The sequence below is a fragment of the Corvus kubaryi genome, unplaced genomic scaffold, assembly GCF_017639235.1.
Source record: "Corvus kubaryi isolate FWS band 111438036 unplaced genomic scaffold, C.kubaryi_AGA036_p1.0 37189, whole genome shotgun sequence".
Lineage (NCBI taxonomy): Eukaryota > Metazoa > Chordata > Aves > Passeriformes > Corvidae > Corvus > Corvus kubaryi.
In genome coordinates, this window is record NW_024581054.1 from 147,048 (window position 1) to 162,149 (window position 15,102).

The 15,102-nt window shown below is 47.6% G+C and overlaps 1 protein-coding gene across 7 annotated transcripts in view; it reads right to left on the minus strand.

Annotated features, from left to right (window-relative positions):
- The window catches only part of SPEN (spen family transcriptional repressor), a 65,850-nt gene extending 50,754 nt beyond the window's left edge, over positions 1-15,096 (minus strand). For 2 of the 7 annotated variants that reach the window (XM_042022157.1, XM_042022156.1), the window contains exon 1: positions 14,971-15,096. In XM_042022157.1, coding sequence (XP_041878091.1) covers positions 14,971-15,053 — 83 coding nt within the window. In that variant the 5' untranslated portion in view covers positions 15,054-15,096. Of the gene's footprint in view, positions 1-13,955; positions 14,259-14,970 lie in introns of those variants that run through there. The other 5 variants (XM_042022154.1, XM_042022153.1, XM_042022152.1 and 2 more) reach the window with 3 other exon arrangements.
- Positions 15,097-15,102: the final 6 nt, after the last annotated feature.

Sequence of the window (15,102 nt, forward strand, 5' to 3'; positions counted from 1 at the left end):
GGGAGGAGAGGCGGCGAGAGCACCGTGCTTCCCTGTGCCGAAGGCAAGATGGAGGTGAACATGCTCTCAGGAGCAACCTTTGTCCGGGCAGAGGGCTGGGAAGAGGGGACAAAAGGCCAGGGGAGGCATGGCCACGACCTTTGGTAGCACTGGCAGAACAGCTCCTCTCAACCTTCGCCTCGTATCGCTACACCTGCACGTCAGCCCTTCCCAAGGCTGCGTTTTGCAATCGCTGCCAGACCAACAGAAACAAAGAGGTGCCTTCGCTCAGCTCCCACTCTGCAGACTCGAACAAAAACAAGGCCTTTTAGTGCCTCTTCCCGTCCACAACTCCTGCCGATTAATCATTAGCTCCACATCGTTACGAGGCCGTGTTTTCGGCAGGGTTTACAGTTCAACCTGAAGCAGAGGAGACGAGGATGTGCAGGAGCTGTTATGTCACTGAGCCCCTCCAGCAGCACAGCACGACCAAAGCACCCGGCTGTAAACACACATCGAGCAGCCCTTGCAGAAAGAAGTTGCCCAATAATCACCGCTCGAACAAAGCCACACTAATCCAGCTTTTCAGACAAAGAAAAGGAATTCATAATTTAAGCATTATCGGTTTATTCACTGTAGATCAAAGCACCTCTATATTCAAGCAGCTGAAATGTCTCTGGGCTCTTGGCACGGCTGCTCAGCATGTTTCCCTTGCTCTCCAGCCCTTCCTCCTCCCAGACCGGGAGACAGCACAGCCGGGTTGGGAAACGCAGCCTCCACCAATGCAGGACCAGGCTGGTTCCTCCTCCCTAGGGGCAACGTGTCACCCAGGCACAGCCAAAGTCATCCCACACCCTACAGCCTTCCCTAGCCCGGGGACTGACACCCTTGGCTTCCCAGCTTTAATAAACCACTTCAGCTCAGGTGCTCACTCCGAACACTCTTCCTGCACAGTCCCTGCTGTTCCAAGCAAAAGCTTTCCAAAGCAAGCACAGGCTATGAGAACGCCAGCCAGTAACTTTGCAGTAAGCAAACCTTACTGTTTAGTTGCAATGGTCTATAAACTGATTAGGATCTTTATAGGACATACCTGTACACAATAAGAAAGGGTGGGTTGAAGTGAGGGAGATTCAATTTTTAATATAAACCAAATCCCCCTTTAAATCACGGTACCTCCCTATTTCTCTTGCTGAGTTCCATACAAGCTTGTGAGGACCTTTCATACCCAACCATCTTCATCACTGCAGAGTTCTGCAGGTCAGCTACACCCTGGCTGAAGAAACTTCACCACATTTTTATTTAGAAGCTGGCACAATGCTACATTCCACATACTACTAAATGTAAGAGACACTGCAGGACCCAAAATAATGCAGGAGCTTTTTCTGTGCATGTTTCTGCACCGCCCGTTGCAAGCATGATTTGACAAGATGCTCTGATACAGCAGGACATCCGAGTGTTCTGTATTCACTCGGGTTCCCTTTGGCTGCAGTCAGGTATCTTTAGCCATCTGAAAAGCTCGGCTGATTTTGCCGTGCCACACTCAAACTCCTTCCTCCTCCGTGATTATATAACCCCAGCATGCCTCAGCCTGCATTATTCAGTAAAATGCTCGCACAGCTTGAAGCTTTCCTTGGCCAATCACATTCCTCTGGCTTTGTTGTTATTTCATAACAAAATAATGTGTCCTGAAATAATACTTCACCAGATGTTTGTGCCTCTTCTCCTGATTCCTGACACCAAATCAGTCCAAATACCCCACACTAGGGGTACTCCAGCCCTGCATTCCCCCTGCACAAAGCAGGTCTGCTCTGGGTACAGGGAAATCCAGGATATGCAGCTACTAAACCTCCATAAAGCAGGATGCCATCACCCTCCACAGGGAATTTTAGCCAGGCTAATGGATGTCTGTTGAGTCCGTGAACATCAGTTCTAGGGTCTTCTGCTATCATGGACGCTCATTTCACAGCCTGAGAAACTTGGCCTACCACAACAGCACGTGCAGCCACTTCCCAGCCATAGAATACACAAAATAACACACCAAAGAGCAGCACCGACCACACTGGGATCTTACCAGCAGCAGGACACCGAGCCACAGGGACAGCTATCCTGAAGAAATCCTGTTTGGAGTTAAGCACCAGCCTCCAGTACCACCAGCTCCCAGCAGGAACCGCACAGTGAGCGTCTCCCGCCCGCACCGCTCACAAAAGGTGTTTAATATTCACCACTGTGAGAGTTCCTGAGCCAGCAACACAAAGGGAACTTGTGTCTCTACACAGGCGTTTGCAAAGATTATAGCACTACAGCCGATCACAATGAGGGCAGTGATACAATAAATGAAATACACAGCACTGAGAACATGCTTATCCTAAGGAAATGACATCCCACCATGTTCCAAGCTTCATATTCATTATAGCCATGTGCTTTACTATCATAAAATATATTTATACACTTACAAATTTTTTTTTAGAAAGGGAATTTCATATGCAGAGCAATATAAGATGGTATTTCACCACCTCGAGACCTGAGCAGCACAAGTCTTTGGAATTAAACTCTGCCTCAAGTAATGCAGAGCATTACTCAAAATTTGACAGTATTATCACGTGCCTGGCATGGAAGGAGACTTGAGGACTGACAGACACAGAAAAATCAAGGAATCTAAAAAAAACCCACTCAAAATTGCACTGACTGTTTCATAAATACAGTAACTGACCTGTAGCAGACAGCAGAACCAGGGACAGACCATTGAGAAGAGTGTGCACATGGCTGGTCTGAAAAATCATTCCAATTCACTGACATGGATCTTGATAGAAACGAGCAGAATTCCATCGTCCTGGTAAACTACACTTAATTTTAAGTCTAACAAGTGTGGGGAACTGTCAGGTGTTGAGCCACAATCATTTCACTTTGTAGAACTGTCTGTCAGCCCCAGGGAATTTGTCAAACGATATCTCAAATGCTTCCAGACAAATATGGCCACGTCCCCACGGCCGCTGGCCTGGGCCAGCAGCTGCACTCAGGGCAGACCAGGAGCAGCATTTACTACGGACAACTCGACAGCGAGTCCTCGTTGGCTCCCTCACCAACTGTGTCCTTCACACACTCCCATACTGCTTCCTCTCTGCTGTATTTCCAGGAGACGTGGTAGGTTTAAGTCCCCCACAAGAACAAGGGTGATCATGAGATTTCTCCCAGCTGCTTAGAGAGTATTTCATCTGTCTCTTCAGATGAAATTGGTCTCCTGGTTGGGTGGTCGAGAACAGACTCCCATCAGGATGTCTATCCCACCATTCTTTCCCATAAACACTGAACCCTGTCACCACCATCATTAAGCTCTAGACAATCCAAACACTTCCTAACACACAGGGCTACCCCACCACTTCTTCCTTGCAAATTCCTTCTGAAGAAGTCACAGCCATTCATTGCAGAACTCCAGTTGTGCCAGTCAACCCCACCATGATTCCATAATGGCAACTCATACCATCATCTCCTGCTGTGCAATGGTTTCCAGCTCCTCCTGTTTCTCACCCGTGCTGAGGGCACTGGTGCAGATAAATTGCTGTGTGTATAAAGGTAAGACACAGCGAGTGGCTGGGACAGCACTCTGGACGATCACAAGCAGGAAAGCTCATCCGTGAGTGATAAATCCACATGATGTGCAGCTCTGAAATCCTTCACCTTCCTAGAGCCAAGCAAAATAAAAGCTCCTCATATCACAAGGAGCTCTGGTTTTCGAGCCACACCAAGAACAGCCCTTGCGACAACGATTCAGAAATATGCCCTAATTACCAAGGTCCCATCATCAAATGTCTAGATTACAATCTGAGATGCTTTAAAACCTGTTTAGAGTGATCTTTATTGGCTCTGCGACCTTTGGGGGGAGAAAAACAATGTTCTTCAGGGCATTCTCTTCAGCTCTTGTTCTCTAATAATAAAGATCTTCAGAGAAACATCAAAATCCAGCAGCAGAAACAATCAGCAAGGTTACGGAGCTCAGCCAGACAATCCTGGGGTGAATCCTGAGCTCAACACTCCTACCCTCCTGCCCCAACACCCAAACCACTTGAACCCAGACCCCTCTGGACTTTGCAGCTCACTCTGGCTCCCAGCAGCACTCAATGGGAAATCTCCCAACTCCCAACTACAAACGGGGGTTTTATTAATGAGATATAGCACGTGTTCCTGCCACGCACGGAAAACAGCCAGGGCTTTGTCTGCACTCGTAATCCCTAAGAGATGACAAAGTAGGAAATTAAAAAGCTAGCATAGGCACATTCACCGATACTCCTGATACCTCTGGTATTTAGGAACAACACGCTCAACAGTCCAGAGATAACTCCATGCCGAAACAAATGCTCGCCTCTTGCTTTACAGCTCAGCCAAATGCTCCATTTTAAGACCCCAAGTAAGAGTGATTCCTAATTAAGACATTTTATTTTTGTCTTTATTGCAAAGTGACCTTTTGGATACTGCTGAAGTATTACTATACAAATGGAATTATTACATGCCACAAAGGGAAGAAACAGAATATTTAAAACTGTTTTTTCATAGTTGCCGCAGTCAGTAGCAATGATTTCATCCAACAGTCAACACACCAGGAAATTTTTCTGCAACCCCCATGACAACCAGTTCTGCCACAGATCAGCTGTTGCAGCCAACACGCATCAGGTCACACGTGAATATAGGTGCATCCATTCCTTAAAATATTGACCAGTTCCACTGCAAGACCCCCAGGACACAGAACAGCCCCCAGGAAGAGTCCTAGCGACCTTTCAAACCAGGGCGAAGACAAGGGCGGGGGAGCTGAACCCATGCCTTGGACATGGGGATTACATGAAGCTGGATGAATAAAAACACCTCCTGGCACTCCAAGCAACATCTCACTGGGCTACATTTAATATCCTCCTCACCCAGTCAGCAGTTCTGCTGCTGGCAGTGTCAGGAGAACCCAGCATTGCATCAGCCCAGCTACAGCTCGACCGTGCTGGAGCGAAGGGCTCAACACAACATCAGCCACTTACAGCTGCCAGCGGTAACCGGACAAGGCACGGCCACCTCAGCCAGCCAGAACAGAGAAAGCCTCTTCCTAAGGAACTTTTCCTAGTTGTTGGTATGGAACAGTTAAGGAAAAGCATGGAAGCACCCCTACCTTATTGGTGTATGTATTATTTAAAAAAAAAAAAAAATCAAAGTGGCTTTGTGAGCAGAACTAATGAAGACTCATTTCTTACGGATGCATGTCTTGAGGTCGAATTCTCTGGCATCCAATAACTGCCAGTTCCCACTGCAGCTTTTCCCACAGTCAGGAACACCTCTCTCCCATGTGGATTCTTTAATGTCTAATAAGGGCTGTGCTCTCACTGCAGCTTTTCTCTCCATGGGGCCACTAATCAGGTCTCTCTGCTCTATTAAAACCGCTTGTTTTCACAAAACTCAAAGGAACGTTGTGTCTCTGAGACTGAGTATCCCCTTCGCCCTCAGGTTTATCTGAAACTGGCAAATGGGTTCAAAATTGATTAGGGAAGATATATATACACACGGCAGGAATACCTCAGTCTTGCTCTCCAAGTAGATCAGAGTAAATACCACTATTTGTAGAAGCATGGTAAGGTTACAGAAATATGTAGGAACGCTGCATGTTCAGCTGTGTTGTCTCAAGCACGATGAGTTGTGATTCTTTATCCCCAGCCTACACAGATGCGCACTGTCACGTTCCTACACGCTAGACACAGAGCCTAGCCGAATTCCATCTCCAGGGCATTTTTTTTCTTCCAGCTTAAAGCATAATCTGCAGATTTGCTTCAAAAACACCAGTGGTGATAGGCTACATTCAATGCTTTCTGCAGGGGAATTGCTCAAGCCTGTTCTTTTGCGTGACTGATTTTAGGATTTGTTTGGATTTGATGTTAAGAACGCGCTGCATCGCAACTGTAGGGGAATCTCTTGATTAATCAAGGTTTTTCATTCTTACATGAAAGGGTAATTCCCCATCTCACTTTTGCTTCTCCAAGCTCTGCTTTGCATGTATTCGGCAGCAGATGGAGGAAAATGCAGAGTCACAACATTATGGTCTCCCTGCCATGCTGCAGAGCACTTGAAATGTGGATCATCTTAAAGCTCTGAAGTCATGGTCCTCACTGGTTCAGACTTCTCCAGTAACAGACATTTACAACCTCTTCTCCAAGGTTTTGTATGCTTTCCAGAAAATGGTACTTCAGAAGAAAAGAAAAGTTTATCTGTCTGCAGTCTGAGACCACCTCAAATGATGGAACTGCTCTTCCCCCTCAAACTTAATCTGGGTTTGAACAAGTGACCGGCTTCAGTTTAGCCCATAGGTTCAACAACTTGAAATTCATTTCTGATGGAAATCCAAGGACTCTCAGTCAAATCCCTAACCACGAAAGCTCACCAATGCTAAGAGGTTATGATCTTGACACCAGGGAGGAAATCCAGCCAGTCCAGCCACTCCCGCTCTGCCACACCAGCCAGTCACCAAACACAGATCTGCAAATGTTACTTCGTTGCTTCATGACTCACCGCTTCCATCGCCCTGGAGAAAGTGCTTGTCCCTGTGACTAAACCAACTGGCAGCACAGTCCTTGGCATGAGCCAGGTGTCAGCCCAAGGAAAATAATATTCCCCACTGACAAGCACCCGGCAAGAGCCTGGTACACACTTGGGTGTGTTGTGTCTGCAGTGACTACCTGCGCTCCAGGCACTTTCTCCATAGGCGAGAGCCTGGGACTTTCCAGAGCCAAGCTCCTGAACCAGCCACACTTTAATGGCTTTTCTTTTAGTGCAACTTAAAGTCTAGGTTTTGCAAAGCTGAGCTGGAAACTTGAGTTTCATCGCAACAACAGGCAAGGTTTCACACCTCAGCTTTACGAGCTGACTTAAAGCAGGCCTCACCACACCAAAGACTTGAGCAGAGCTCTATCTGGAGATGAACATGTACTACCAGACCAAGAGGGCTCCTCCTGGGGTTCAAGGATACACCACACAACCAGATACACCAACACAACTGCTGGGAAAGCTGCTCCCTCATTTTATGCCATTTCAGTGATCAGCTTCACCTCTAAGTTTCAAATCAGACTGACACAAGCCAGGCAAGAGCATGAACTGCAGGCAACCCAGGGGCTGTTAACTCTGAGAGGATGCAGAGGAAAAGATGCTTCCTGAGCTCAACTGCTGCCAAAAAACTGGTGTATCTCACCGTACCCACAACCAGCGTTATCATCTACCAACATCAATCTTGAAGCCACTTTTATTTTTTAAATGTGGCAAAGCTTCACTGGTACTAATTCTTCCAAGAAGTTGGTTCAGAGTTAACAAAAAGCCCAAAGGTTTATTGAGACTTTGATTACAAGGCAGTGACTGTGCTGGCCATTGGCTGTCTGGATGCATATCCAGCTGCCTTCCTAAGAGCAGCATCTCACAGATCCCGTGAAATTAAATCAGATGTTGATTACGTATACAAGGGAGATACTCATCTGCCCTGAGCTTTTATTCCCCTCACAGTTAGGATGCTAATGAGGCCGGAAGACTTCTTTCCCCTCCAAAGATGACTTCTTTAAACCTACGACTTGGCAATTTATTTTTCTTATTTTGCCCTATTAACTATTACAGGTCACCCGCAGCTGCCACAGAGAGCTTAAAGAGGGACATTTAAACGAGCCTCTGTGATCTCCTTGGCAGCCATCACTGTTAATGAGGACGGGAGGTATTCACCCAGAGGCAGGAGCAGATGGACCACGGTGCAGAGCTTTGTGCCAGGCGGAAGCGATGAACACCTCACCAAAGACACAGTCAGGGAAAGCTGTGACAGGGACACCAAGTTACTCTCAATGAATCCCATGGATAGCAAACACAACCAGCTCAGTTTTGTTCCTGAAGAAAAACTGCAGGTGATTCACTACTTGCTTAAATAAAATCATTTACAATCTGGCTGTTCTTTTTGTTGAGCCAAAAGATCATTTCAAATCCAGCTCTGACTGGGTACCTGACCACCTCTGTGACAGGAACTTGGTCTGAACACAGCTCTCATTTCCTACCTCACTGGGAATAATAAAAGACATGGAAGCTCTTCCATTTGGACAGAGGGGCATCCAAGAGGAACACACACAGGTCAAAACTATCTCACCAGCAGTATCCACCAGACAGCCCTGCAGATCATCCATTCACCCTCCTTCCAGAGACATTTGGACTTCTCTGGCTTTTCAGGGGAGAGATGAGAGCACGCTCAGGGCATTCTGATCAGATGCGGAAGCCCATGCTCCAGATCTAAGTGCGCTTATACAAAAAAGTACTTTCAGTTTTAAGTTGCTGAATCTAATTAAAAAGAGGAAGAGAAAGGAAGCAAAAAAAGCTCCCTTTTGTTCTTAAAAATGTCCAAGCCTTTAACCAGAACACGGCTGTTGCGACAGACTGCTGCTCTCCTCCCACGATCAGTTTGTCTGAGCAGAAAATTGATGTTCTTTTCACATCCAAACTCTGCTCCTTCTCACCCAAGTCACCACGAAGGTCTGGACCTCGCACAAGGCACAGACACACAAACTCTAGCCCAGAGCCAGCCACACACAACAGCTACAGAACGCACTTCTAAAAAATCCATCCCAGGAAGGATGTTGTTTCCACCAAATTCAGAGGTGCTGCCTTCAGTCTTTCCTGACAGATCAGACTGCAGCAGGCCCTAGATCTATCTGGCGTATTTATGAAAAGCCTGGAACAATGTTTATTCTTTTACTGAAGGATGTTATCTTCACACTGCAGGATTTTACAGATTGCAGGAGACGATTACAGAGTGTCAGCAGGTTAAACAATAACTATGGAAATGCACAAACCAAAGCAGTTGCTGTGTTTTATTCATGGTCCAGAAGCCTTCATCACCTCTGAAGGCGTTGCCGCAGAGCAGTGATGGAGATGGGTTTCAGGAGATCTGAACTGCCACTACTCCCCAGGCAGAAAGGTGAAACCTCCATATGAGTGTGTGCATACAATCACCAGGTGGGAAACACTGCTGACTTGTAGCCTGGGTGATGAAGAAGGCAACTTCTGTCTGATTTTCATTAACTGTCCAAGGAGTCAAAGACTTGAGCAAAGGAAAGCAGCAAGGCTGGTTGTACACAGTGAATTTCCATCCTCAGGTTCCTGTTCCTCCCACAAGATTCCTAAATCAGCATGCCGAAGATGCAGCTAAACTCCAAATCTTATTATGGAGAGCAATTGTTTTTCTAGTTTATTCCTCAGTTCATTGTTTAGGAATGTTTGTTCTTCCAGTCTTCAGTTTCAGGGCATTCTCAGACCTCAGCAAGTTCAATGAACTTAATAAAAACACAAGTGAAATATCTCACTGGTTCTTATTTTTGGTAGCTACAAATCCAGAGTGTATCTAACCCACTGGCAGCTCCACAACTCACATCCAGCAACTCTCCCAAAACCTTCAGCAGCCTAAAAGCAGCCAGGAGGGCTGACCCTCAGTTCTACCCCTTTGCAAACATCCTCAGAAGACTGTTTCAGTGTTTGCTATTTCTGATGTGCCCTTCACATGCAAAAGGGCATCTCCTCCTCTTCCTCACAACCCAACAGCAGCGTGAAACCACTACAACAGCAAGACAAGCTGCAGCTATGACACATCAGCTCACAAAAACAAAGCTCCCGAGGAGCCCCAGGTCCACCCTGACTCATCACCTCATCCAACATCTGCAACTGCCTTCTACTAATCTGGATATTTACTTCCTTTTTTATGGCAAGCCAGTGAGTGCCTCTTCGCCCTCAGCAAAGACAAGGACCTAATTTTGGACACACCTTAAGACGTCAATAAGGTCATTTGCCAGGAAACTTGGCATGACTTTCTGGCCTATGAAAAGCAAGGAGGAATAAAAAAACAGTCAACGAGGTTATCACAAAGTGAATTTAAGCCTTTATTCATCTCCTGTTCTGACCTGATGAATGGATTTAATACCTTTGTTTGCCTTGCTGGACTGGTAAATTCTCAACATGTGAATCTGTTTTCTTGTACTCTGAAGGGATTATTTTATTGTTGTACCAAAGGAACTTACAATAAGGGCAAGAAATACCAAAAGCCAACATCACTCTTGAGCGGCTCAGCGACAATAGAAGCTGCTCACATCAAATCACAAATAATCACAACTAAATGCAGCCTGGACCTTTGAAGAAACTTCAGAGAAGAAACAATGCCAGCCAGGCTCAGCAGATGACAGAATTTTGTGACCAAGTGACATCAACTTATCTTTCTACCACAGCTCAGTGTATAAAACCACTTGACAGAAGCTTAGTCCAAATCTACACTCTTTGTGGCTTTTCATTAAGTTTCTTTGAAATAATTACCCAGCCATTTCCTCGGCCAGTGTGGCGTCAACCAGCTGCCACCTCAAGTGCAGGCAAAGAGCAGAATCCTGAGCGGCCATGGATCTCAGCCTGCTCGGGACCCACCTCCGTGACTCGGCCTGGGGGAACCAGGAGGCAGCTGCAGACAGACACCACTGGGTAACGCGCCGGGATGCCACCGAGGTGATGCCTGCGCTGCTTTATGGCTCTTGTGGACCAGTATTAGGAACAGAATTATTACAGACCTAATGGAAAACCACCACCAGAACCAGCACCACCAGAACCCCAAAGAGCCACCTGACTGACCAACCTACGCCCTGCACAAGGTGGACTCTCACTGGAACCAAGTGGAAGAACTCACCTCATGTACTCCCTTTATGATTCTGGGCAATTCTTTTAATCCCCCTGCCCAATCTCCTGACCAAACATCCTACCATGGTCTCTGGATTACATTACTGGAAGTGTTTATAAAACCAGCACAAACAAGTTCTGATGCTGCCCATTATTCCAGACATCACTCCAGTAAAGCACAGGCATAAACTCTACCCTCTCCCTCCTTTACAGCTCTGAGCTGGAAAGGGCAGTACCTCATCTGTGAAAATACCTAAAGTGACACAAATCGAGAGACAAAACAGGAACAGTTCCTTCTGTGGCCTTACTTCTGTATTTTCCTACAATAGAAATATACCTGGATCTATACAGGCTGAACTGAGTTAGGATAAACATTCCTGTGTTTGCATCCCAAGTGATATCCAAGGACTTATTAATCAATGACCACCAAAAAAAGCCAGGGAACCCTGTTGGGGTCCCTCCCCAGGGCTACACGGCAGGGGAGGGACCCCAACAGAACCCATTTAAGAGCTTTACTAGAAAACTCAAGCCAGTTCCCGTGGAAGGGCACTGCAAGACCTTGACGTGGCAAGTTTTTCCTCCAAGTGTTCCACACCAGCAGCAGCCATCACCGCTCTTGCCAGGTCACAGCCTGCACCAGAGCTACCAAAATTCCCCTACACCACCTCAGTCCACAGCGGTGACACAGAGCAGAAGGAACAGATTACACCCTCCCAGGCTGAATTTACACTCCCAGCCTTTCCTCACAAACTGACCAAATATTCTCTAGCAGTTACTAAAAACAAACAGACACTCGCTGTCGTGGTAGGTTTTTCACAGTTGTGTTTAAATGCCAGCCACTTCTCCAGGAGGTATCCAAAGCATCTCCCGAGAGACAGACACTGGAACATGGCTAAGCCACACAAAGCCTATTTCCCACCCCAAAAAAACCCTGAGAAGTTACTCATCGCCTCCAAGATTGCCCTGATCTGCAATGTATTTCAGTTGATTTTCAGGGAGCACATCTGTTTCCTGAAATCCAGGGTTTCTCCTGGACTTGGTTGCCACTGTGAATGCCTTCATTCTCCCCCAGCACAGGAGATTGCACACGACAGTCACATGGTCCATCATTAGGAGGCTTTTACACATCTTTTCCCTTTAAAAGGCCAATAAAGGGACAAAGCCATGTTCTTTCAGATAACTGGAAGAAAACACAGGGAGGAAAAAAAATATGGAAGGGTAGCACTTGTGTTGGGGACAACTGTTACTATATTTAGTCGCCTTGTTCTGCAAGCTGCCGAGCATCTGTTTCAGTGATGGTGAACGACGGGTTTTTTTCCAGCATTAATTAGGTGAACCCAAACCACTGCTCCCACCACTTCCCCGAGCTCACATCTCCCAGATCCTAACTCAGATTTGTTACTTATTCCACCTCAACAGTGGATCTCCAATCCTGGCACTGGTTGCTTTTCTATTTCAGGGTCCTAAATAGCTCACTTGAAAGGAAATATAGAGCAAAAAGTTTTTAAAAAGGGAGTATTTGGCTAAGAAACTGAAAGACAATTTCAATGTATTTAAATGCATGGAAAATCTCTCCTTTGCAATCCCCTTCAATATCAAGGAAACAGATTTTAAAAAGGGCTTCTGAGGAAAAAAATAGCACTGCTCATGTAAGAGAGTGCTTCTTGAGACCAGCTTCAGTATTCTCTAATTTGAGAGAAGAATTCACAGCAGGGAGTGTTATTTCCATTCACCTAACTAAACTAAACAAACCGATCAGAAGCATTTGGGGAAAAAGAATAAAAACATGTATTTCTTCAAAATTCTTAATTCATCCCTTAAAAGAATTCCTTGTGAGGCTGCAAAGCCAAGCAAGGTTCCCACAGTCCGTGGTTAAGTGAAGGGGGGAAAAACCCTTCGCACTCCCGCCGGGTTGTAAGTTTTAGGAGCTTTCTCTGAATTTTTCTTCTTTGGAAACAAGGTGGTTGTTTCTCAAACTCGCCCCCAGCAGAGACTGCAACAGCCCTGCGAACGGGCTTCCATCTGGGAAGGACAGTATTTCCCAAGCAGAGTGGGAAAACAAACACCCCGGTGAGTGGCACAGAGGCTCCGGGGGTAAGGCGATTCCCGGCCGCAGTCCAGTTGAGATTTTAGGCGGTATTTCCCCCAAACCCTGCCCCGCTCCCATGGCTCCCATGGCTCAGCCTCCCCGCACGCGCTTCGCCCTATTCCCAGGCTGGGGGATGGGTGGGAACTGGGCTCTGCCAAGCCCCGCTCCATCCGAAAAGACTTTCTCTCCCAACTGCAGAGTCCTTTCCAAGGAGGGAGCCTTCCCCATCCCACCTCCATGGCCGGGCAGCCGCTTTCCTTCCCTCTGGATAAACCCACCACGCCGTGCAATCCTTGTGCAGCGCGTGTCCCTTCCCCCAGGCGAGCACGGGCATACAAAGGAAGCCTTGCTCCATTGTCCACCTACAGCACCTACACACCGAGCCTCGGACCCGGCTCCGCGCTCACCCCCTCACCCCTTTTCCAGCCACAAATATTCCAGTGGTTACACCCCAGCAGCATTCGGAGGCGGCGTGTCACTCCCTCCCCCCAGCTTAGTACCTGCAGCCAAAGGGCTGAAGCGTGTTTTAACTGTGTTTACTGGCGTGAGATCAGCCTCACCCAAACACACAAATCCCGGGCAAAAATCACGCTGGAAAAACAGGGAGAAATGCCTGGCTACAAATCTCCTTCCCAAACCTCCGATCGCAACTTGCCGAGGTGAAAACAACCAAAAAAAGGTAATTAATTCAGCGCCTGCCATTTTTCCCATCCATCTCCAAGCAACACTACCATAGCAACTTTTTCCCTGCTTTAATACATATTATAAAAGGAGTGGGACTGGACAAAATAAAACCCAGGAATGTCAGATTTCCACTATGGAGTGCCTATTCCCTCAGCTAGTTACGGCTGGAATTAACCAAGTGACCCTAGAGCGAGCTTTTTCCCCCAAAACCTGGCTTTGTACAGCACTGGGTCACGTAACCCGGACTGAGGGACACGACAAACCACCCTGGATACACATCCACCATCCTGCGCGTTGGCACGGACCAAGCGGCGAATTCTGGGCTCAGGGGGATAATAATGGTGAAAAAAGAAGCAGCTCGATTAAAACAGGGCAATTTCAGAGCGAGGAGGATGCGGAGATGGGATTTGGCTGCTGCAGCAGCTCGGGCCAGGAGGATGGAGGGGGATGCCAGACCCTCAGTCCTTCCACAACAGACGACCAGAAGCCAGGGAAGAGGCGCCGGAACCTTCCTTTTTCCCCCTCGGTGTCACCGCATCTATTTTTCCCATGGTGACTCATTATTAAGGACGCTCCATCATTTTTCCAGCACGGGAAGATTAAAGGAAGCTTCAAAATCCTTTTTTTTTCTGCTGGTGGTGGGATTAAAGCAAAGCGCCTGGAGGGGCCACGAGCTGAGCAGGGCTCATTACTCTCTTTTTCTTCATAAAAAACAGCTTCCAGCGTGCGGTGCATCAACTTGAGAGCATTTCCACAGGAAAAAGGTGTTGCTGAGGCGGCGGGGGAAAAGCCTCTTCCTCCTCCTCCTCGCAGGGAAAGACGGAGGGAGGAGGAAAAAAACACAACCATGCAAACAGCTACTACTTCCTTATGAGTGGGATTAACCTATGCAACAACAACAAAAAAAAAAAAAAAGAAAAGAAAAAAAAAGGAAAAAACAACCCAGCACGATATAAGGAGTCCAGAGCGCTTCCCGCGTGCAGGATCCTGTGTTTTCTCCGTGGGTTTGTGTGATTTTTTTTTTTTTTCCCCAGAGGCACGTTTTCGCAGCTGCAGGCGCTTCGGTTCCCACAGCTCGCTGCACCTCGGGAGGACACGCAGCATCCTCCACAGCTCCAGGTGGGAGGGAAACGCAGTGAAATGGGCGAAAATAAACAGAAAAAAGTCCGAGCGTTGAATAATTAAAAAAAAAAAAAAAAAAAGGAATGGAAAACACGTCGGCCAGGCTCAGCGCTGCCTCCCGACATCCTCGGCATGGGATCCGCTCCGTGCTGACCGCCGAGCCCCACTCGCTGCTGCTCCGTCGTTTCGGGTCCATTTTTAGCCATTTTTGTATTTCCCCGTTCCGGCCGCGCCGCCGATCCCGCCATGGCGCGGGTTATTTACAGCGCTGTTTTCCTCCTCCTCTCCACGGGAACCGCCGTCCCTGCGCACTCCTCCCCCCCTTTCCCACGTTTTTCCCCTCGTTTTTCCCCACACCGCGGATCGGGCAGGACGGGCCCCCCTCGCCGCTCCCCACTCACCGCTTGAAGTGCTCGATGATCTTCTCCTCGCGAACGTTCTCCGGCAGATTGCCCACCCAGAGGTGCCTGGTTTCCCGGACCATGCTGCGCGGCGCGGGGCGAGCCCGCCGCCCGTGCCCCGGCTCCCGGCCG